General features: G+C 36.0%; 6 protein-coding genes across 6 annotated transcripts; 1 reads left to right on the top strand and 5 right to left on the bottom strand.

The window, feature by feature from the left end:
- Positions 1-95: 95 nt before the first annotated feature.
- LOC17882462 (transmembrane protein 234 homolog) lies at positions 96-728 on the bottom strand. The gene has a single exon (XM_006289207.2). The coding sequence runs from the start codon at positions 640-642 to the stop codon at positions 226-228; it is 417 nt and encodes a 138-aa protein (XP_006289269.1). The 5' UTR covers positions 643-728; the 3' UTR covers positions 96-225.
- Positions 729-818: 90 nt separating this feature from the next.
- On the bottom strand, positions 819-3,481 carry LOC17883808 (rop guanine nucleotide exchange factor 10). The gene is made up of 7 exons (XM_006289399.2): positions 3,286-3,481; positions 3,007-3,123; positions 2,757-2,911; positions 2,575-2,649; positions 2,037-2,312; positions 1,606-1,932; positions 819-1,520 (listed from the first exon to the last, which is right to left on the bottom strand). The coding sequence occupies exons 1-7, from the start codon at positions 3,479-3,481 to the stop codon at positions 1,110-1,112; spliced, it is 1,557 nt and encodes a 518-aa protein (XP_006289461.2). The 3' UTR covers positions 819-1,109.
- A 1,479-nt stretch (positions 3,482-4,960) lies between these two features.
- Positions 4,961-8,485, bottom strand: LOC17882445 (aspartate aminotransferase, cytoplasmic isozyme 1). The gene is made up of 12 exons (XM_006287814.2): positions 8,296-8,485; positions 7,858-7,929; positions 7,667-7,728; positions 7,496-7,579; positions 7,268-7,367; positions 7,051-7,171; positions 6,648-6,811; positions 6,368-6,505; positions 6,107-6,228; positions 5,627-5,721; positions 5,397-5,517; positions 4,961-5,269 (listed from the first exon to the last, which is right to left on the bottom strand). The coding sequence occupies exons 1-12, from the start codon at positions 8,347-8,349 to the stop codon at positions 5,185-5,187; spliced, it is 1,218 nt and encodes a 405-aa protein (XP_006287876.1). The 5' UTR covers positions 8,350-8,485; the 3' UTR covers positions 4,961-5,184.
- Positions 8,486-8,659: 174 nt separating this feature from the next.
- On the bottom strand, positions 8,660-10,915 carry LOC17881924. The gene is made up of 5 exons (XM_006286373.2): positions 10,521-10,915; positions 10,388-10,425; positions 9,977-10,247; positions 9,466-9,752; positions 8,660-9,228 (listed from the first exon to the last, which is right to left on the bottom strand). The coding sequence occupies exons 1-5, from the start codon at positions 10,851-10,853 to the stop codon at positions 8,784-8,786; spliced, it is 1,374 nt and encodes a 457-aa protein (XP_006286435.1). The 5' UTR covers positions 10,854-10,915; the 3' UTR covers positions 8,660-8,783.
- Positions 10,916-15,737: 4,822 nt separating this feature from the next.
- LOC17882428 (thermospermine synthase ACAULIS5) lies at positions 15,738-17,919 on the top strand. The gene is made up of 9 exons (XM_006288072.2): positions 15,738-15,987; positions 16,084-16,150; positions 16,297-16,391; positions 16,491-16,593; positions 16,699-16,787; positions 16,882-17,038; positions 17,144-17,219; positions 17,298-17,493; positions 17,594-17,919. Exons 1-9 carry the CDS (start codon positions 15,833-15,835, stop codon positions 17,673-17,675), a joined length of 1,020 nt encoding a protein of 339 aa, XP_006288134.1. The 5' UTR covers positions 15,738-15,832; the 3' UTR covers positions 17,676-17,919.
- Positions 17,920-18,097: 178 nt separating this feature from the next.
- Positions 18,098-21,545, bottom strand: LOC17884631 (mechanosensitive ion channel protein 9). Its single transcript, XM_006287064.2, has 6 exons — positions 21,474-21,545; positions 19,578-21,042; positions 19,362-19,485; positions 18,936-19,229; positions 18,643-18,845; positions 18,098-18,519 (listed from the first exon to the last, which is right to left on the bottom strand). The coding sequence occupies exons 2-6, from the start codon at positions 20,954-20,956 to the stop codon at positions 18,279-18,281; spliced, it is 2,241 nt and encodes a 746-aa protein (XP_006287126.1). The 5' UTR covers positions 20,957-21,042; positions 21,474-21,545; the 3' UTR covers positions 18,098-18,278.
- Between the last annotated feature and the right edge of the window lie 1,506 nt (positions 21,546-23,051).

Genomic DNA, 23,051 nt, shown 5'->3' with positions numbered 1-23,051 from the left:
TTTTCGATTCTATTTTTACCTTGGTTCTCCCTAATTTTGTATTGAAGAAAATTCTTTTATTATTACTTTTGCCTACAATGCAGAGTATGAGAGTCTTAAGACAACAAAAAAAAAACTAGTATATCTGCAACAAACGTCTGAGTTCATCTTCAATCTCACAACTAGTAACAAGTTTGAAGGATTTATATCTCGCGGAAACAGAGTCATACAAAAAAATCCCAAAATTCACACAACACATAGCCAGATTCCGAAAACAATGAAGCTCGTACCTAACAAAGCAGGTACGATTTGAGTTTCTTCCCCTAAAAGGATCCCAAAAGCGGCGGTTGCGGCAAATGTTGTGGCGTTGGTGACCGGAACAGCTATAGAGATCGGAGCGTGGCTGAGGAGAGCGAAGAACGTTGCGGATGCCGAGAGATTTATAAGGAAAGGAACAGAGTATTGCCAGAAGAGGAGGAGATTGATCCAGTCACGGATAGCCATCACGATTTTGCGGCGGATCTGAAGAGGAGGAGGAGGAGGAGAAGACTGTCTTGTCGAAGACTTTCTATTATCCCAGGCGAGAGCGGCGCGGCGGATCAGAGCATTGGTGGCTCCCCATACGAGCCCTACCGCCACCATCTTCTCCATGTCTTCTTTCATTCTCTAAGCTCTTCCTGCTGCTGCGGTGGTCAATGTGCTTTTGATGGGATTTTTAATTTAATTACGGAATATGCCATTGGCACGGTTCGATGTGTATTGGTTACAAAATCGCTTTTAAAATGCATCATCATCAGTTAAAACAATGTTTATTGAGGTTACATTACAAATACCAAATAACCAAAATAACCAAAACAGATTTCACACTGAATCACACTTCCTTTTTAGAGAAAAAAAACAACAGGAAGCAATTAGTCAAAAACAACAAGCAAGAAAACATGATCATCAACAAGAAGCTGACTCTACCACAAATGTCGTCAAACACCAACACTCATGTTCCCAAATCCTAAATACCAATGCCTGCATTGTTATATTATATGTACACATCCTCTCTCTCTCTCTCTCTCTCACTCTCTCTTGTTTTTGTTTTTCTATTATATGCCTTGTTCTATTACCTCTTCTCACTATGATCAGTGTCTGTCACTCGGGCTTCTCATGTTCTCTAACTTTGCTAGATATGAATATTTCTTAGGTAGAGCTCTTGGGGACTTCATCATCATTATTGGCTTCTCCTTTGCCTCCTCAACTCTGTGGAAGAATTCTATATCACTCATCGAACTATGCTTCTTAGTGTCAGATGACAATCTCCACCCTATGAAGTCTGATAGTTTCCTCGAGTTTGGTGTTTCCGACCCAACCACTTTTTCGTTCTCTTCAAATTCTAGCTCTGCCTCGCTTTCTGATCTTGTCTCTGCCTCTCCCATCAGCTGTCTTTGAACTAGCCTGTCAGCTTCAAGAACGTCCTCTACTCTTGACATTATCTTTGAAGCCAGGCTTTCTAATACCCTTGAATAGCTCTCCAATATCGCCTGTCCCACGTCCTGTAAATCCCATTACAACAAACTCTTACTTAGTTTCATTATATTTTGTTGCATTGTGTTGTTTTGCTCTTTGTTGTATTATTACCTTGTTGTTTTTAATCTTGGAGATTTCGAGTGAAGATTGTGGGATCCCAGGGAACTGTTGTTTGAGCATAACCAATATGGTCTCAGCTCGGACCTCGAAAAGCTCTCTCTTCTCTAAGCTAACAGTTGACCCCCACTGCGATTTCCCGTCTTTCTCCTTCTGGCACATCTTCCGTTTCCATATCACCATGGAAGCTTCAATCCTGTTCTTTAAGTCCAACACTTTGTATTCCGTTGACAAATCCAAGAAAGAAATGAAGTAGTCAGGATCAAAGGATTCCTCTGTTATGCTCTTGTAAAGGAAATCACCAAGGCTTGTCTTCCCATTCTACAAGACCAAACGTCTCATCAACTCCTTAGCTTAAAGTAATGTTTATATAAAAAAAAAAGAATATGAACCGAACACTCATGAAGACTAAATAATTAAATTACCTTAGGAAGAGAGTCAATGTAGTTATCAGGAATGTGCATTTCAGATAGTACATGAGCATTGATTGCCGTGGCAGCTTTAAGGACTTGTGCCACAGAATCTTTCTGATTTTGTAACCATCTACGTGATTCCTCAGACAAACCATCTGTTGGAACCTTAACAACTGGTAACCACCAGTTCTCATCAGGCCTCCTCCAATCTCCATTGTGATCTGCATCCTCAATATCTCTTGGCACATACCAAAAGTCTTTCTGATCCTTGAAGTTGTCCAAAGTCTCCTGCCAAATGAGTAACTGAATTAGTAGGATGCTACTGCGAAAGAAGAACTAATATGATCATGTAGTGATACAAAAAATTATAATAAATGGTTTCAACTAATCTAGATCGTTATCTTTAGTTTGTTATTGTATAAAGAAAAAGGAAATATTCCTGGTCAGTCTATTAATATCTATGAGTGTGAATATATATCATGGTGATCACTATACAATACATGCACACACTTAAATGAATTGTGATGATTCTGTGCGGATGCAAACTCACGAGAAGAACCGAGTCAAGCTTGCGTAAGGCTGGAATGTTTGTCAGCAAGTCATCTCTTTGTTTTGTCACCATGATCTAGAAAGGAGAAAACTAGAGTTAATAGGCACCAAAAAAAAAAGCCAGTAGGAATTGTTGATTAAATCTACATAAGTATTGACTAACAAATGTATGCATATAGTCACCTCAGTGAATTGGCCATTTTTGGCCATTTGTTTGGAAGGAACAAACTGGACAATGTGATCAATCACAGACAATAACCAATCCATTTCTTTCCTCCAAATCTCCTTTGTCTCAGGATACATAGGCTGTAGTTTCATCTGTTCCCCAAACATTGAATCTGTCACATATATAGTTTGTGAATTATTTTGACCATTCAAATACATAGTTTATTATATATACAGTGAAGTTTTTAGTAATGCTTCAAATATTCACCTGCGAGTCTGGTGATGGCATTTGACAAAGCTAACGCAGAGGTCACCCCTTCACCACCGCCTGACATGTCCTCTCCAAGCAGCAGTTTTGCGAATCTTTCCTTCATCACTTCCATGTCTGAATATTACAGGTACCAACGCAAAGATTATGTAAGGATTCCAAATAAAGAACTAAACCAATACATATATATATATGGGTATTCTATCATAAAGATTATGAAATTCCAACTCAGAAAATACTGGTTTATGCATTATACTCGTACTAGTATGTTGTAGATACCTGATCTCTTATTTTGCTTGCCTCTACGGGTGGATGGTTCAGAGTCCATTCCATGTATGGCAAGTTCGCGCTCGGGTGTATGCATGCCATCTCCACGAGAAGAGAAGGATGAGTGTCCAGAGTTGCGACCATCGAACATCTTTCTAAAACTGAAAGATCTTGGCCAGCTTAGTTTACGTCCTAATGTCCGCACCATTCCCAAATTTACTCCTCTCAATTTATTATCTCACCCCACACAATTTTTTCTTTTCCCTTGTCTATCGTTTTATATGAAAAAAAAAAAAAAACAAAAATGGAAAAGAAGAAAGCAAAAGAGACGTACAGATCAAGAGAACTAGTCCTTTGGCTCTCCCTCTTGTCTCAGTTCTTTCACCACCGAATGAGAAAAAACAAAGAATCAAAAAAAAAGAATACTTAATGGTTCTGTACTTTTCGTTTTCCAGTTGTTTTATGTCTTTGTTTTTGAGTTGGTGCAAATGAATGAAACAGAGAAATGTTCATCTAGTTTTCTAGGGCTGGAGAGACAACGTGCGTGCATGTATGTTTTGAAATATATAAAAAAATCAAAGAGATAAATACATTGTGGAAGGGCGGTTAAAGATACCCTCAAGACTTTTCCTTAATTTATTTTATCTTTCAATTGTTTAGAATTTACCTTCACGCTGTTCTGGATTTTGTCGTTTTGATTCACTTGGAATTTCGTGGATTAAGTAGTAAGAAATTTTTCGTTGTATTTGAACTAATCCAGCATTTGGTTTTCGTGAGATTGTAAAGAACATTTTCTAAATAAAATACATCTACAACTTGATACAAAACATACATATGTCTCAACAGGTTAGAAAAATGAATTAGTGTAAACCGGACCCGAGTTATTATAGAATCCTATGTGCTAAACTTGGGGGGGGGGGGGGGGGGAGGGATGATTTATGCTTGTGGGTCGTTACAAATCACACTATTATTTAAGACTGATGTCGAATTTAGTAAGACTATGGATCAAATCAGGCTGGTTGGTTGTAAGAGAATTATTGTCAAGAACTTAAATAACTTAAAAAGTGATACAATCGAATTTTAATATCTCTAATTGACTAATTCGTTAGTGCACAAATAGTAGCATGGGGGCATGTAACATGCCGACTCTTTACCAAGTCTTAACATTTCTGTATATCCTACTTATTAATTATAAAGGATTTGATTTCAATATCCTGTAATATGGTTTAATCGTTTAATCACGTCGTGTAATTAATCATTTTCGAAAAAGTGGCGTTTATGATCATTTTTTCTCAATCACTTCATCATCTATAAAAAGTTGCATTGACATTTTTTCAAGAGTAAGCGGCTTAAACAAATGAGTCTACCTATAAATGGACACATTGATGAAAGGGACTAGTTATAGTATGCCGACAAGTATTTATTTTTAATACAATCACATCACAATTTTTCTTAGGTGTGCCAAACTCCCCAAAACATCTCTATCTCCACCGAGAAGCCGAGAACCATACCGAAACTTGTTTGCTAATAAGTGATCAAACAAAATAACAAAGTTATTTGGAAATTAAACAATGTTTTGAGCATATAATATAGGGATTACTGTATATAGTTGTTTATATGAATTCTCCTATGAGGAGAATCATGAATTCATATAATTTACTTCACATAAAAGTAAATGGGGTTGCAGTGGAATTAAAGTAACAAATATTTTCCTTAAAAATTGTAGATTTCAATGTTTGGTTTGGTTTAACCAAACTTAGTCAAAAGACATGAGGAAACATATGATTACCCCATCAGAAGAAAGAACAAAAAAAACTCATCCATAGTATAAAGCCAACAAAAACGCTGTAGTTTGTTTTTCCCCCATTTTATTTGTAGAAACAACAAAACTATATATATAAGGTCGCTAGTTTAGCCGAGGCGGGTAACTGCAGCATGCATAGCATCAGCAAGGTGAGGCACTGTCTTGGAACTTAGACCTGCCATGCTTATTCTCCTGCAATACAACAAAATCCACCCTTTTTCAATTTGAAGCTCCCAAACTTTTTTGCATTGCAGAAACCAAACTCTCTCGTATGCCTTTAAGATATTGAGAAGAAACGATGGGATATAAATTGACTCACCCGTCAGAGGTCATGTAAATGTGAAACTCTTTGGTCATGAATTCAACTTGCTCCTTGTTCAATCCGGTAAATGTAAACATCCCTATCTGTTTGATAATATGACTCCAGTCACCAGGTGTGCCTGCAAGCAAGACAACGTGTCAAGAACAAAAAAAGCAAAGTAATGATTCTGCAAACCCGGAAAGAAGATAAAAGAAATGGAAAACCAGAGAAAACAAGCATTATAAAACCTCTAGCTTGTATAGCATCAAATAACTGCTGGCGCATGCTCTTTATGCGATCAGCCATTTCTTTCAGCTCGATGGTCCAGTTGTTGTACATATCACTGCCAAGATGTGTACAAAGAAAAATGAGAAACTTGGAGCAGACTCTAATTCCATAAAGAGATTCATTTTAAGCTTGACAAAGCAAAGGAAAATGCTAGTGTGATTTGTGCTGTGATTTCACAGAGTACGAAACTTGGCATAACCATTTCAACACATAAACTATCAAATTTAGTGCCTATAAGAAACGGTTGAGATCTCTCTTTCCACTTTCCTAATATCTCAAGATTTATTATGTAAGCTTCCGCTCTAGTATATATATATCGGTATGTAAGAATCTAGTAACTCAGGTGTAAAGGTTCCTTCCTCGACAAAAAATATTCAGCAGTAACTGTAAACTAAAGCTTGGATTTATTAATTCTCCTCTCTCCCAGGATAAACATTTACCTGCTTTTCAGAATGGTGGCAACAATTGATGCTCCATGAATAGGTGGGCTCGAATACATGGGCCGCACAACAAGTTTCACCTGGCTCACAACCTTACTGGCCACATCTGCTGACTTGCAGACCTTCACATTATATCACAAAGGTTAAATGCACTTCTAGACTACTAAATTATTATACTATATCATTAGATTCACTTTTTGACTAATAAAAATATCAGATGAATAGAAGCAAAAGCTGAAATTAGGAAGTTTGGTTCCTCACAATGCTAAGGGCACCAACACGCTCCCCATAAAGTCCCATATTTTTGGCATAACTTTGAGCTATCAAGCATTCACCGCCATCAGCAACAAAAGTACGGACTGACTGTGCATCAGTATCAAGGCTACCACTAGCAAAACCCTACAAAAGTGTTTGGAAAATGGATTCATGCTGCTCTTTTTCTATGTTAGATAAGATTCAAGCATACACTATAATGGATTTTCATTTGTTTGTAAGCAACCATTTAATAAGGCAATAAAGCAAGACTTCCGTTGTGGGTTACCTGATATGCACTGTCAAAGAAGGGTAATAAGCTTTTAGATCTCATTAGTTGTCGAATCTGTTCCCACTGTTCAGGGGTTGGGTCAACTCCAGTGGGATTGTGTGCACATGCATGAAGTAAGACAATAGCTCCAGATGGTGCAGAACCAAGATCCTCAAGCAAGCCTGTTTTATTTACATTGAAGGTTAAAGTTTTTATCAAATGCCTTTATATGAAATATGTTGACAGAATGCAATCTTAAAGTAACTTCATTTGAGGTTATATCAAGGAAAACATAGGAAAAGTAAAGTGGACGGATGAATCAAGCAATAGTGATGAAAAAAGCAAACTAAGTTAAGACAAGTATAAAAACAGGGAAGGTGAAAGACACAAATTCAATTCATGGAACTATAAAAAAACCAACCTTTGAAGTCAAGTCCACGGGTTGCAGGATCATAGTAGCGGAAATACTCCACAGACAAGCCTGCCAAGTTGAAAACTTTGGGATGGTTCCCCCAAGTTGGTTTTGGAATGTAAATGACACTCTGGAAGAACAAGAATCACAGTTAGCAACAGTTCTAGTGATTACCTAATTTAGCTTCCGTCAAAACTAATCAAAAACTAAATAGAAAGAAGTTTACTTGGTGGTAGTGTTGCTTGAGAAACTCAGCCCCAACTCTCAACGAACCAGTACCAGACAAGCACTGGATTGTAGCAACTCTATTCTCTGTAATAGCAGGACTGGTCAACAAAACAAGAATGTTAAGAAAATATTAGAACCACTACGAACCAAAGGGCATATTACGTCACAAAGGCTACAAACAAAAACAAAAAGGAAGATGAAAAAAACAGCAGTAAAGTAATATTACCTATCAGCACCTAAGATGAGCTTGGCGCTTAACTTGTTAAAATCAGCAATTCCAGTAATAGGAATATACTCCTTCACACGGGACCTTTAACGAAGTAGAGAAAAGATTAAGGCAATAGCAAATGCAAGAACAAGAAAAGACAGACCTTTAGTAATTAATATTAAAACTCACGGGTCGTTCACAAGCTGTTGCTCTGCTTTTCGCACCACATCAAGAACGAGTGGCTTCCCTTCCTTTACAAAACCAAGTAATTAGAACAAACAAAACTAATCAAAATCAAAGCTTGCAACAATGGTTAACCGAATCAAGTGAAAGTGAAACCATAATTCGAAACAATAAAGCATAAAACGAAAAGAAATTACCTCAGTTCGATAGGCACCGACACCCAAATTGATCTTAACAGGACTAGGATCATTGTTGTAAGCAATGGTCACCTGTTTTCAAAATAATCATAAATCCGAAACGTTACTTGAAAACTAAAACTAACACTCAAAAAATCATTGATCAACGGAGACTAATAATCATATATTTAGTGAGGTAGCAGATCATTAAATACGAATCATATCAAAACTGAGTTCAATAGAACAACACATACGGATCAAATAAAAACTTCTCCGATCACACTAAAATCAATTAAGTAACCTTATGAAATCAGACTTAACCGTCGTAAAACGGCCCACGCCACGATTTTGGTAACCGGAATGGATCGAAGCAGAGACGGAATGAAAAATCAACCCAATACGAAAAAAAAAAAAAAAAAAAAAATGTAAGATCGATCAAGAGTGAAGAGAAGTACGTACACCGAGAATAGCATCTTCGGGAGCACGAGCGATGTTTGAGAAGACGGAGTCCATTAGAGAAGAAGATATTACGATTGCAGACAGTGGAGATCGAGGAATGAAGTTTAAGAGAAATTCTATTTATTTATTTTCTTCAAAAAGGTTTCGAGAATCCAACTTTTTCTAATTTTTTCTAACTGTGGGCGCTGCTGCTTCGTCTAGATACCATTACTAGTTGAACTTGGACGACAAGTCGATATATTAATTTTTCATTTTTCCATTTTGATAAATATTCTAATTTCCTTTTCTTTTTTTTTGGTCTGAATCATAATTTCCATTTTTAATTAATTTTCAATTTTTGTTTTTTTTTGGTGAGAAATTTAAAGATCAATGGGAATGTTAATATTTTCAATAAAAAAATTTTGACAGCTATGTTTGCTTTACAATATTGGTGAGTGACTGTAAAAAAGCTATTTTTGTTGTCACGGTTTGTACATGATTCTTGTGCTTCACACAATTTTTGTATTATCTACGAGCTGGTACAACTCTGCACCTATCTGGGAAGCCCAGTCTATGGTTGAACCAAAGAAGAGCTCCCAAAAGCAGAGATCCAATGCAAGGACTGATGAAAATATTAGCAGTGCCAAGGTTTGGTACCGGTTCAGTGGCCAACGCAAAGCCTCTGCCATTCTCCTGAGGATCGGATAAGAAGTTGTCTCTACGTCCATTGGGTTTCTGATTGACCAAGCTGTTACCCATCTCACCTCTGAAGGGACAAGATCAAACTCTTCTCTAAGCCGTCTTCCCAGGTCAGGCATGTGCCCTCCGCCGTAAAGAATTGCAATTCTTTTGTGCCCTTGCTCCATTGCTCTTCTTAATGCTTCAGTAGCTGCTCTGTTTCTCTCACCAATTATGACAGATTTCTCCTCTATGTCTGATGTCCCTTGCGTTAGCCTTCACAAAACAAAAGATGCAATTGTTAACTTCTCAGTAGCCTACCCATCTATGCATGCCCTTTAAATGAGAATAAAACTACTGTTATTTACCCTATCATTGAAGCACATACATAATCCAAAGGGAAAGAGTTGTGTCAAGTAAAGCGCATTCCCGAATTCTACCCGGGAATGTGAGTGTGTGAGCGTAGAGAGAAAAAGAAAAGAAGCTAAGAAATATTAACAAGACTGTGCTTACTCGGATGTCAATCTCTTAGCAAGGAAAACCTTCATAGCAGCTCCAAAGTCAAGCCGTGAAAGTGCTTCCAATTCTGGATACTCTGACGTCTGATCTCCAAAGTCAGCACAAAATGCCCCAATTAGAAACAGACCCACAAGAGGCATAGGGAAAACCCGCGAAACCCATAGAAGCTTTGATCTCCAAGTATCACGACCTTCAGTTTCCAGAGCTGGCTGTATCATTGCTTTGGTTGATCTAATAGTCATGTCCCTGGCAAATGAAAAGAAGCTTTCTCCTTTTTCTTTCTGCACCAAATACAAGTAGCACCAACGAAGATTAATCAGCAACCACTCGACTGATAATCTGCATTCTGTACGCTATCAACTAATTACGATTCCAACTGTTCCAAACAATATAACCATGATACAGACAAGACAACAATGTGGAAACCAAAGGATACTATACTCAAAACTGACCGTGGTAATTCTAATACTACTCTAGTTTCTTGAGATAGTTTTTGGAAGCAAACCTGAAGCAACTGGAATGTCTCGAAATCGAGGTCAGCATGATACCATTTCTCAGTTTCGTAATCTAGACAATCTAGCTGAAAATCAAGTGTTAGTACTCTTGCCATCTGCCGCTGAATGAACCCGAGAATACTGAAGCCTCTTGACCGAGAATTCTTGAGCCTCTTAGCTGCAATAGGGTTCCTTCTGTTTTCCAAGGTCTCTTTACTAGCCACCATCTCATACAAGATAGAATCATATGGTTCAAGCTCCTTTTGGAGAGTTGTGAAGTATCTACACACCCAAACCCAAACCAGTATTACATCATTACACTAAACTAACTATAAAACCTTCTCAAACGCTCTAACTAGTATGGAAAACAAAACAAAGACACCATTTTCAATATGTGGTAACCAAATAGAAGAAAGACTCACTCTTTATCTGCAATATGAATCGTTGAGACCAAATCTACCTGCAAAATACAGAGATGATGAAATGAATAACAAAAATGTTAACTTTTCTCAATTAATGCGGAAACCCAGAACATAACAGGGATGGTGAAGTAACCTGAAGAAAAGGGTTGAGAAGAATCCAAGGGAAACGTTTCTTATAACTGACGATAGCAGTCTGTAACTCGCTTGAGCCATTCCCAGGGTCGGGACGGCGCTTGAACCTCATGTAATCAGCGATTGAATTGGATTCGAGGAAAAGGGCAGCGTCGGAAGCATCATCAGAGGATTGATTCATTGAGCACGAGACAAGCACATTTGGATAACGAGGATTAGACCGGTATTGGGATATGCGGAGAAGTTTCGAAGATGAGTAAGAAGAAGAAGAAGATCTATCGGTTGTGGAGCTGAGACCAAACGGAGGAAGTACGGCGAAAGAGGTGACCGCCATGGTTCCCGTCCGTGAGCTTTGTTTAACGGGAGAGTTGGAGAAGAAGTAGTGTGATGTGGAGAAGATATTTCGCCATTTTCCAACCAGAGGAAGTTTACACGTTTCTCTTCCTTCCGGAAAAAAAAAAAAAAAAATCAAACAATAACCAAACCGGGGAAAATCGTTTGATAAACCGAACCAATTAACTCAAACCGGGGAGAATGTTCTTATTTAACCAAACTAAATCATGATATATTGTTATGGTCAGGACGTAATGATCAATCATTCAATATTATCGATTGATACCAACTTGTGATTAAATCTCTCGTTCATCATTTATGTTTTAAACTTCATTGTTCTCTTTTCATTCTTTTCGAGTTTTGTGTTCTAATCCTAGATATTCGAGCATTCTTTTAGTGTTAGAACGTAACGAGTGTTTTGCTATTTAATCAACTAGTAACATTTTCTTAGCCTACTATTACATATACTAGAGCTGTTAACCCGTGCGTTGCCGCACGGGGAAATAAAAACTTAAAATAATTTTCCAGAAAATTATAATCAATGGTTAAGACGAATCATTAGTCCCATAAAACTAATGAGACAACTCTACAGATTCAACTAAATTTAACATAACATTATAGGAACATAAACAATGCCTAAAGAAACATCAATGAGAAAAAATATGCTTGAACATGAGTCAGTCAACGCCGATTAGTAAATAGAAAAATAATACTTAGATTTTTTTAAACTCAGAGGTTTGTAACAATACTCAGAAAAACAAAAACTCTTTTCAAGTTCCATAGAAATCTATATATATAAACAAAGAGGTGTGAAAACAAAAAGATGTGAAAAATATCAGGTGTGAACATTTAAAGCTAGGGGTACGACGAATAAACACAATTGTTAGATATAAAACCTGAGGGTACGACGAATAAACACAATTGTTGGATATAAAACCTTGCAACTTTTGACATCATTAACAAATATAAATCGTTAGATGATATAACAAAAACAATCTCATCCGTTAGATTAAAACGATGACATCAGCAATCATAAAAAGTGAAATATGCTTGAACATGAGTCGGTCAACGCCGATTAGTAAATAGAAAAATAATACTTAGAGTTTTTTAAACTCAGAGGTGTGCAACAATACTCAGAAAAACAAAAACTCTTTTCAAGATCCACATAAATCTATATATATATATATAAACAAAGAGGTGTAAAAATAAAAAGATGTGAAAAATAACAGGTGTGAACATTTAAAGCTAGAGCTACGACGAATAAACACAATTGTTATATATAAAACCTGGGGGTACGACGAATAAACACAATTGTTGGATATAAAACCTTGCAACTTTTGACATCATTAACAAATATAAATCGTTAGATGAGATAATCAAAACAATCTCATCCGTTAGATTAAAACGATGACATCAGCAATCATAAAAAGTGGGTTTGCTATTATATATAGATGTACATGTATAATGTATTGGGTGCACTTGCTTTGGAAGAGAAACACTAATTTACTCTTCCAAAATTATAGCAAAACTTATTACTAGTACATATGTAGTTTCAGTTGTCTATTAAGTTGGCATGTTACAGGACTATTGTTAAGTTTAAATTAGTTGGATTAGCTGAACAATCAATCAGTTGAATTGGTTATGTGGTCTCTTCAAGTCCATTGGCTTCCTCTGTCTCTCTCTTTTCTTTTCTTTTTCATTTTTAACCTCTTCTAAGTTTTGACCCCAAAAAAAAAAAAAAAAACCTCTTCTAAGTTTCATCGTAATTACAACTTGAGACGACCTTTGTTTATATGGTTTTCTTCTCCTTGATATATATCTTGCATCCATCAATCGTTTTCAAAAAATATATATCGTGTTTTGGTAAGACTGATTTCGGAAATACGACACTTTGAAAACATACATTTTTGCTCATTTTCTTAGGTTTATTTGATTAAACGAGTTACTTGAACTTTAGTTTTTTACTAGCAAATTTAAAAAAAAAATGCCAAGAAGATTTTAGGGTGTAATTATATATTATGATAATAAATAACAAGTTTTCTAGATCATTTGCTCTTGTGCCCACAAACTTTGTGCACACATATATCTAAATTGATATGCATAGGTTGAGTGTGGTCGGGTAAGTCATAAGTGGAACCACTTTAACCACGTAGATGTTGGAGGAAAGTTAGTCACGCTTTCATTAAAAATTATAATTTGACATCATTCTAAAAAAGTCAGCTTCCACACAATCCTTCTTGCATGCTCTTTTAACCAAAGCTAAAAAATATCATCAGCAATTATATGTATGTGGTTTTAGAAATTGAAAACTATTTGGTAACACATAGTATAAAGGTATGTGCATAATCTAGATATAACCTCCTGTGGAAGACAACCCGACGGCAAGCTATTGATTAGGCAGGCCACTTTTGAAGACACGAACAAAAGTGGTTGTCCTTTATGGTTCACCTATTAGCTCCTCCATCTGGGCCACTTGATTTTCTTTTCCCACCATGCGCCACCATTTATACTTTGTGATTGCTTATGCATCTAATTTTCTCAGATAAATATGTATCTTCCAAAGACCGGCCTGAGTATGGTACTGTTAAGACCATCGAATCTATCAGTCTAACCCTAAACGCTAGTGCATGCAACTAGTTCTCTCCTACTACTACTATACACGATCCAAACAGAAGATGCATATAGATAAGAGATACATAATGTCAAAAATAAAAATCTAAAACGTTGAGGTGTACGCATGATGCGTTCCATCACAACCTACAAACCATATAATATGGCTAGCATGCATATATTTCAAAAGCTTAAATTTTTGTGGCGTGTGTTTTTTGTCTGCCAAGACACAGACGAAATATCACAAACCCACTATATATATAATATCGCTACTCTTATAGTTTTTGTTTTGGTCAATCACTACTCCTCAAATCAAAAAGGTTTGGTGCTGTAATGTTTATCGTTCGTTTTCGACCATATCACTGCGTCATGTTTTTTCTCTTTAGTCTTTACAAGTATATAAAAACGTATACACACACAGAGAACGAGAGATATGACAGCTAGGCACATAGTACAAGTACATGCATGTTGGCTTCATTACAAGATCTTTTTGTGCGCAAAGAGATGAGGATCGTGTTCATAATACTGATGATGATGGTTATGATGGGGGATGGTGATGGTTATGATGATGAGAAGGCACGTTTTTAGTTCAACTAAAATACGACTTGAAGAAGTCGACAAAAGATATATATATCTTTCTTTCTTTAGAGGTTAAAGAGAGGGCAAAAGAGAGAGAATTGTATGTATGTATATAAAGAAAAAGAGTGGAGTCTCCAACAAAGATATCATTCTCTTTTGAGTGGATTAACTCCACGCCTTAATTAAGAGTGCCATATATCCCCCATACCCAATAGATCGTGGATCCCACTCTAGCTAATTCTTCTCTTTTCTTCCAATTGCTATGTTTAGCTCTTTATGTAATTGTAATACTAATCTTATATACGCAATTGTTTTCAATTTTTATCATCGAAATTATTACACTAAACACAAGTTTTGTATTGGTCGTGAAAATAAGTTCTTAAAAAAATTTCGTAGATGAAGAGTTTGAGTTTTGATTCAAAAAAAAAACAAAGTAAAATACATATAGAATAAGAATTTTTGTTTAACAAAAGAATGATCTTGGAGAGGGGAGGGAGGTGACAAGTGTACAATGTACTGCATATATATGTAAAGTAGTGGATCCACCATAATACTGCGCGTGTTGATTCATGATGCGTTTCAGTGATGTGTATTTCATTCATTTTTGCTGATCAATCTCCCAGAGAGTCCCACTTGATATCTCTCTATCTATCGTGTTTGCTGCACTCCCTTCCTCGATCGCATTATAGGTCTTCGTAATCAAAGATAAAGAGAGCCTAATTACATTTGTTACTGGTTTTATCTTTTGGTTACATAGGTGATTCTTTTTTCTCTCCTTGTGTTTTTTAATAGTAAAGGAGCTACTAGCTAGCACAATGTGCAAAATATATGAACATTGAACAGCAGCAAAAATTGCTTTGAGCTTATGAAACTTTTTGGTTGAAAGGTCAGAAGAAAATCTTGGTTAACCAAAAAATAAATAAAAGGGTTACAAGGACTGAGATTTTGGGTATGAGAGAAAAAGCCATAGCTTTTTTTTTTATATATATAGGAGAAAAAGCCATAGCTTTTATAACATGATTGAACTTAAAAGTGTGATGTTAGAGTTTGAGGGGAAAATAAAAGTGATGTTTAACTAACAAGACAGTAAAAAAGTAGTAATAAAAATGTCTTTAACTAACTCAATTCCATCTTATTGGACCGGTCCAACCGTGGTCCGGCCGGAAGCATCTCTCTCTCTCGTATGATTTATGATTCTTAAACCGATCAATATATTGTTTAGATTCTACTAGGTGAACCAATTATATATATATATATATGTCTTAACATTTAGAGATGTTCGTATACTTCTTCATAGTGTATAGGCCGCAAAAGTATACCATCTTACACGGACCAATACAAAATTATCGAGTAATTAATGAGGAAAACAAACAAAATACAATACATTACATGAAGTAATATAAATTATGAGAAAAAATGAAGTGCTGTAAATACTAAACTACTAAATATAAATCTCTTATAGTTATGATGTCACGATGAGGAAGTGTTTGGAAACGTTAACATGCAAAGATATAATATAAGCATGCGACAGAAATCTGGCGGAAGATTTATATATCTCTCGTAATCATTACTCATGCTAACATTTTATTTTATTTTCATTTTTCCTTTCGTTTTTGTGGATAACGCACGATATTACACAACAACAAGGCAACAAGATTCTATAAAAACGCAAAGGTTGTCTCCACAGAATATTATCCCATCACCAAGCATTAAGCACTCCTTTTTCTCTCTATCCCTCTAGTCTAGTCTCACGCACTCTTTCTCTCTCTCTCTCTCTCTCTCAACTTGGATATGGGTGAAGCCGTAGAGATCATGTTCGGTAATGGGTTCCCGGAGATTCACAAAGACACGTCACCCATTCAAACCCTTCACTCCAACCAGCAGGATTGCCATTGGTATGAAGAAACCATCGATGATGATCTCAAGTGGTCTTTTGCCCTCAACAGGTTCTATTCTCTTCTCTACTTCGCTTTAGTTCCCTTCATTTTAGTTTTTTGCTCCTCTCTTTTTATATCATTTTCTAATGTTATATTTCTGGATAGTGTTCTCCATCAAGGAACTAGTGAGTTCCAAGATATTGCTTTATTGGACACCAAACGTTTCGGAAAGGTACATATTTGCCATATATTCTTACGAAATAATATCTTCTTTTTTTTTTCAAGTTCTTCGTATAGTTTTGATTAACTACAAAAAATAAAATTAGAGTGGTGATATATATAAGGAGGAAGAGACTAATAAGTATGAAGTTAAAACAGGTGCTTGTGATTGACGGCAAAATGCAAAGTGCAGAGAGAGATGAGTTTATCTACCATGAATGTTTGATTCATCCTGCCCTCCTTTTCCATCCCAAGTATGCACCTAATACTTTGAACAATGCACCTAAATTTGCTACTACTGTTTATAGAGAATTTCGAGTTAGTTATTTACTTAACCATTGTTCTTTGAATAGCCCTAAGACTGTGTTTATAATGGGAGGAGGTGAAGGCTCTGCTGCAAGAGAAATACTAAAACACAATACGATCGAGAAAGTTGTCATGTGTGACATTGATCAGGTTAAAACTCTTAATTAATTATCTCCAGTTTTATTAACAGAATTATACGTTCATCATGATCTTAACACAAACAAATGTTTATTTTTCTTCTTTTTTCTTTTCTAGGAAGTTGTTGATTTTTGCAGAAGATTTCTGACCGTTAACAGCGAAGCTTTTTGTAACAAGAAGCTTGAACTTGTGATCAAAGACGCAAAGTAAGGAAACTATAAAAAAAACAAAATAAAAATCACTTTAAGTATGATCATGACTTTAAAAGTCTCTAAAAATATAATTCAAACGTGAAAAAAGGGCTGAATTGGAGAAAAGAGAAGAGAGGTTTGATATCATAGTGGGAGATTTAGCTGATCCAGTGGAAGGTGGACCTTGTTATCAGCTCTACACCAAATCCTTCTACCAAAACATCCTCAAACCAAAGCTTACCCCTAATGGCATTTTCGTGACCCAGGTCTTTCAATTTTTCTTTATTTCTTTTGTGTGTTTCTTAATTTTCATAAAATATTTACAACTTACGAGAAAGATATTAAAAGACTCCTTTATTGTTTGAAAATAGGCTGGACCAGCAGGAATATTCACTCACAAGGAGGTCTTCACATCAATCTACAACACCATGAAGCAAGTCTTCAAATGTAAGCCAAAGCTTATTACTTTGTCATGCATGTGTTCTTGTATCATTGGATCTATTTTGATGATTGAAATGGAAACAGACGTGAAGGCTTACACAGCACATGTGCCATCATTTGCGGACACGTGGGGATGGGTGATGGCATCGGACCAAGAGTTTGACGTTGATGTCAGTGAAATGGACCGAAGAATCGAAGAGAGAGTTCAAGGAGAGTTGATGTATTTGAATGCTCCTTCTTTCATCTCTGCTGCTACTCTCAACAAAACCATTTCTCTCGCGTAATTTTCCATTTCTTTTTCTATCTCTCTTTGTTTATTTTTTCATTTTTCTTGACACGCAAGAATTAAATTAATATGTTTACGAACAAAAATTGGACAGGTTGGAGAAAGAGACTGGAGTTTATAGTGAAGAGAACGCTAGGTTTATTCATGGTCATGGTGTGGCGTACCGGCATATTTGATGAAGAATCCGGTCCAATTTCAGATTCATACCAAACCTTCCTCATGTCACAACAAAAAGAAAAAGCAAAAGCCGGTTTCTTTTCTTTCTCCCCCGCATAACCGGGCGTTGTCTTGCTTTGGTTCGGTTGTCTTTTCCTATATTTGCTTGCTTGGGGCTTCTTCTTTCGTTTTCTTCTTGTTCTCTCACTCAAGTTATAATTCTGCTCTAGTTTGGTTAACAAAACTATATCTTCCCTCGAGTTATTCCGGTTTAGTTTGGTTAACAAAACTATAATTTGCTTAGTAATTTTCTTCACACTTAAATAGTTAAATCTCAAAATCTAATTTACACCAATTATGGTCTAAATATTGAGTGAGAATCTAATCAACTAAAAATATGGCATTAGGAATATAGGAGTTTTAATTTTTTTAAATGTGTTGGTTTCAAGAAGAAGAAACAGAGAGATACGTAGTACAGCAAGTCTTTTCCGAAAATTAAACCGAAGTAAATTAAATTTAATCAAACCGAAATCAAATCAAGTTCAAAATATTAAACCGAATCAAATGAGGTAAACTACTTGTACGTACTAGAAGCAAAAAAAAAGAAGAAGAAGAAGAACTGATCAATTTTGACCAGTGAGACGAACATCTTGAGGAAGGAGGGTGTAGTCGATCTCAAGATCCTCGAGAATCTTCTTGACCGCGATGATCAGCGCGGTTCTTCTAATACTCTTCTCTACGAATACTTGGAAGTTTATGGTGTGCTGAACCAACACATTCAATACCAGCTTGTTCACATTCTCAATCGACCTCACCATCACCAGCGGTTCTGGATACCAATGTTGTGGGTTTGCCACCAAGTATCTGACCAAATTCACACCAAATTTAGTGAGTGATTTAATTTAATATAAAGAAAGATTTGTTAGATGGTAGATGTTAGATACTAAAATGTGACAAACTTAACAACAAAAATGTGATAATACTTACTCTTTGATTTTTTCCTTGAGAGTGCCTATTTTCTCGGCTGGTGTTGAGAATGCGATGCCGAAGTCGACATAATCTCCCATATCCGGACTTCTGTAGAAGTTGCTTATTGGTTTCGTTATCAAAACCGAGTTTGGATAGAACACTTTCTCGTTGTCAATCTTGAGGAACACGGTCGTTAAAAGGTCTATTTCTTCAACCAACAACTTCAAAGCAAGAACAAAATTATATAAGTGTTATTCTAACTTAGTGGTAATATTGAGAAAATTAAATAAACTAATTGCACAGTTAGTTACCATAACACCGTCGACAACGCAACGGTCCCCGACGTCATAAGGGTGCATCACGAAGACGAAAATGAAGGATTCAAAGATGTTCTTGCAAGTGCTTCCGATCATGAAAGCAAGACCCACGAATTGTGAGGAGAAGAGCAACAAGAGCTTGGTCGATGCTATATCCAGAAGAACCAACCAAACGATGAGTGTGGCAACGGTCAGGACTCCAGATATAAGTTTGTCCAACTGCTTTACCGCTGTTTTTGTGTCGTTCAGTGAATGTCCTATTGTTTTCCTACTTGTGTAAACATTCACCTGTCAAAAAAATGGCAACACCAAACCTAATTTAAATCTTTTAACAACGTTTCCAAATATGCATGTGTGACACAAACGTAGCATATATAGAAAGGACACAAAAAACTTAAGGGTGTTTGATAAATGTCTTACCACCCATTCTGTAAAAGCCTTGCGTGTGATTTTTCCGGTGTCAGCAGCACCTTCTATTAATGGGAGTACAAGGTCAACCTCTTCCTTAATCATGAACCTCAATAAGTCATCTTCTTCTATGAAACTGAAAAATTAATAAGCAATCAAATTTGTGATCATGATCATATATGATGAAACAGAGTAAAGAAAGCAGAGTATTTTGTTATGATGACTCACTTTTGATTTGGCTTAGCAACATTGTTGAAGATTTCATAAGCAGCAGCTACAGCCTCCATCTCACTTGTTATCTCTTTATCAGTTCGCTCTTTCCTATTGTTGACCTCATCTAAAGTGCTAGAAATGGTTGAGATACCTGAAGTTCCCACGGCTTCTATCAAAACACGCATTGTCCAGGCAGAGACCTTCTCTTGTTTCATCCTGTGAACCTTTCCCATATCGATCACTTTCTTGTCTTTAGCTTTTCCATTCTTGGTGCTCGTGAAACTAAGGTGGCCAGTGCTTGGCACGCGCCCGACATTCTCTGCCTCTTCTATAAGCGGAGGTCCCGAGAGAGTCTGGAGAACGTATTGGTGGAAGACAGACTCTTGAATCCTCTCAAAGAAGTTTCTGACGTTGAACTTTGAAGCAAGAACTTTCAAGGCAAACGTCTTAACCAAGAAAAGGACTGACCCGACGAGAAGGGTAATAATAGTCGCAGTGATAAAGTCGAGAAACTTCTTGGTCTTACGAGAGTGTCTATCATCATCATCGAACAGACAGATCCAAGCAATCAGAATCAAGCCAAACCAAATGAAGACTTGAACATTCTTCTTCAAACCGTGCACAAAGTACAACACTTTTTTCTTGAGTAGATAGTTCTTTTCTATGAGGAACACCGCGAAATGCATGAACCAATTCGTCAGGAACAGGCCACTGAGTGTCACCATCACAAGCACGCACCATTTCCAAAGTTCCAAACCCCAAATGGTATGATCTTTCACCTTATCAATGGTTAAACTCACAACCAAAGTGGCCAAAATGCCCATAAACAATACCAACTCAAGCAGAGCGAGAAATGTCATCGCGCTACGCTTACTTCGGTGTAGCTTAACCTTTCTGTAGATTTCCTCATTTTCATCCGTTTCATCCTCATCAACTTTACTCAGTGCTTGTGACGTAATGCTCCTATTGGATTTGTTATTAGGGGAAGCCCTGTCAAAAGAACTCCTTGCGAATGATGAAGCAGCACCGAACTGTTCCCTAAGAGACGATCCACCATTTTCCTCTCTGTTGTGATCGTATCGAAAAGACTGTTGTTCCCCAAACCTTGACTTGGACTTGGAGTAAACTGACCTCGAAACAGACTTCCTCCGAACTAGACCTCCATTGTTAGGACTTGGAGTCTTCGGCGGCTTATGAACGCTACCAGCAAACTTATAGATTTCAGGAGGAGGAATGCTTATTGGCATTGGTTTAGACTTCTCAGCTGCCGCAGCATCTGCTTCCGGTGAAGGCAATGGATTGAAAGGAGGAGATGCTATTGAGTCTTTTGACTCTTCTTTATCTGAAACATTAATAACAACTTCTTCTCCGTTGCTGGCTCTCTTCTCTGCCATCCTTTTAAGTCACCTTCCAAACAATAACTTTGTGGTGCACTTTGACTCCAATGACTCCCAAAAGAGTCCAGGAGTTGGACCAAATCCTAAGAAGACGAGAGTAGAAATATAGTAAAGATTACGTTGATTTAACAAATGCTTCACACCGTTAAACAAAATTTATTTATTCACTTTATTATTAAATGTCTTTAAAGAAGTTGACCGTATCTTAAAGCTAAACCTTAAAACCTAAACCAAATCCTACAAGGCTAGAAAAGAGATCTGCAAGAAAGACCATTTGTTCTTAAGTATATCTAATAACTACTCAAAACAAGACTCAGGAACTCTTAAGAAAACCTATCTTTATCCCAAAACAAAATATGTATTGTTTTTGAAAAACAGAGCAGCAATGGAACTCTGTATCCTTCAGTGAACAAGAAAATAAGAATGACACATTTTTAGAAGCTTTAAAGTTAAAAGTATAACAAAAAAGAAGAAAGAGATACGAGAAAGGAAGAAGAGTGCAGAAGAGTCGTACAAAGGACACAATGAAAGCCCAAGGAAGGATTGATCTTGAAACAATTCAGTGCTGCTACCCAAAGGTGCGAACTCCAAGTGCATTTTATAAACCAAACATACAAGTTGAAGATAAACAAATACACGAATATCCAGAGTAATGCAGACAGAAAACAAATAATTTATAGGCCATCAATTAAAATAAAAGAAAACAATCACGTGGAGATCTCAGAGAGGTTTCCCATAAAAATAAAGTTTTATGCTTCCCAATGTCAAAGTGATAACGTTAAAGATTTGGAATACACTGTCTTATTATAAAATGGGAAAAATGTCGAAAAAAGCCCGAACTTTCAAATTTAGGACGAAAAAAGCATAAACTTTCGAAATGTCAATTAAATCATAAAGTTTGGTTTGACTTTTCGATAAAATGCTCAAGTTTCGTTGACTGAGCCATTTTGAGCACGACGTTAACTTTCCGTTAAAAAAAAAAATAACGCAGTTAATTTTCCGTTAAAACCAAAACGATGTCGTTTTAGTAACCTTTTAAAACATTGATCTTTTTTCAAAAAAATATTAACAGATCTGTAATCAGTAAGAATCGAACTCAAGGCTATTGCAAATCAGAAGTTACTCATGACCATTGGGCCGCATTGACTTTTTAGCATCACACCACACAACTAATTTATATATAAATAGGAAATGAATTACAATAACAAAATATTAAATCATATATATAAAAGTAAGGTTTCACTCTCTCTTTATAATAATAATTATTTTTGACTAAACCAAAAAGACACATTTAATCATATACATTAATTCATAATTTAAATCCACACTTTACTACTAAAATGTAACTAAAAATTATATAGAAAGTTAACTAAACAAATTCAAGTGTAACTCATAAATTTAAAAATTCAAAATGGGTTAACTTCAATTATTTAAATAAAATCTAATTTAACTTACAGTTTTAACTAAATCCATAATTCTATTTTATTTTAAAGAACATATATGAATTTGAATTTCAAAACCCATTAACACATTAAAATATTATCTTAAAAATAATTGAAACTCGTAAATTTTTAAATTTGAAAGGAGGTTGATTGAGTTTAGAAATGAAGTTTCAATTAAAACTTGGATTCTTACTTAATTTAGAGATCATATATATATATATATATATATATATATATATATATATGTAATTATTATTAATAATATATATACTAATAAATATATATCTAACGTGTATATATATAGAGCAGCTGTGTGTTTGGTACTAAAAGATTATTGCGGGACAGTGGTTGATTGTAAGTTGCAACTACACATGGTTGTGAGTTCGATTCCCCACAAATTTAGATTAGAATCTTAATTTTTTTAAAAACGACCACGTTTTAAAAGTTAATAAACGGCGTCGTTTTGGTTCTAACAGAAAGTTAACTGCGTTATTATTTTTTTTAACGGAAAGTTAACGTCGTGCTCAAAATGGCCCAGTCAACGAAACTTGAGCATTTTATCGAAAAGTCAAACCAAACTTTATGATTTAATTGATATTTCGAAAGTTCATGATTTTTTTGTCCTAAATTTGAAAGTTCGGGATTTTTTT

The sequence above is a fragment of the Capsella rubella genome, unplaced genomic scaffold (genome assembly GCF_000375325.1).
Source record: "Capsella rubella cultivar Monte Gargano unplaced genomic scaffold, Caprub1_0 scaffold_6, whole genome shotgun sequence".
In the NCBI taxonomy this organism is placed as follows: Eukaryota; Viridiplantae; Streptophyta; class Magnoliopsida; order Brassicales; family Brassicaceae; genus Capsella; species Capsella rubella.
Note: the sequence above shows the minus strand (reverse complement) of the source record. Positions and strands in the feature narration are given on the sequence as shown.

Bases quoted from the DNA above. Each gene is read 5' to 3' on its own strand.
- LOC17882462 (XM_006289207.2), bottom strand. From the start codon at position 642: ATGAAAGAAGACATGGAGAAGATGGTGGCGGTAGGGCTCGTATGGGGA.
- LOC17883808 (XM_006289399.2), bottom strand. From the start codon at position 3,481: ATGGTGCGGACATTAGGACGTAAACTAAGCTGGCCAAGATCTTTCAGT. The intron at 1,933-2,036 runs GTAATTTAATTA...TTGGTCTTGTAG, and splicing joins ACATTGACTCTCTTCCTAAG to AATGGGAAGACAAGCCTTGG. The intron at 1,521-1,605 runs GTAATAATACAA...TGGGATTTACAG, and splicing joins CCAAGATTAAAAACAACAAG to GACGTGGGACAGGCGATATT.
- LOC17882445 (XM_006287814.2), bottom strand. From the start codon at position 8,349: ATGGACTCCGTCTTCTCAAACATCGCTCGTGCTCCCGAAGATGCTATT. The intron at 6,506-6,647 runs GTAACCCACAAC...ACACTTTTGTAG, and splicing joins TCTTTGACAGTGCATATCAG to GGTTTTGCTAGTGGTAGCCT. The intron at 6,229-6,367 runs GTGAGGAACCAA...TATAATGTGAAG, and splicing joins GTGTTGGTGCCCTTAGCATT to GTCTGCAAGTCAGCAGATGT.
- LOC17881924 (XM_006286373.2), bottom strand. From the start codon at position 10,853: ATGGCGGTCACCTCTTTCGCCGTACTTCCTCCGTTTGGTCTCAGCTCC. The intron at 10,426-10,520 runs GTTACTTCACCA...TGTATTTTGCAG, and splicing joins TTCTCAACCCTTTTCTTCAG to GTAGATTTGGTCTCAACGAT. The intron at 9,753-9,976 runs GTTTGCTTCCAA...TATTTGGTGCAG, and splicing joins AGACATTCCAGTTGCTTCAG to AAAGAAAAAGGAGAAAGCTT.
- LOC17882428 (XM_006288072.2), top strand. From the start codon at position 15,833: ATGGGTGAAGCCGTAGAGATCATGTTCGGTAATGGGTTCCCGGAGATT. The intron at 16,392-16,490 runs GTATGCACCTAA...TTCTTTGAATAG, and splicing joins GCCCTCCTTTTCCATCCCAA to CCCTAAGACTGTGTTTATAA. The intron at 17,220-17,297 runs GTAAGCCAAAGC...AAATGGAAACAG, and splicing joins CATGAAGCAAGTCTTCAAAT to ACGTGAAGGCTTACACAGCA.
- LOC17884631 (XM_006287064.2), bottom strand. From the start codon at position 20,956: ATGGCAGAGAAGAGAGCCAGCAACGGAGAAGAAGTTGTTATTAATGTT. The intron at 19,486-19,577 runs GTGAGTCATCAT...TTAATTTTTCAG, and splicing joins GTTGCTAAGCCAAATCAAAA to TTTCATAGAAGAAGATGACT. The intron at 18,846-18,935 runs GTAACTAACTGT...CTTGCTTTGAAG, and splicing joins GCGTTGTCGACGGTGTTATG to TTGTTGGTTGAAGAAATAGA.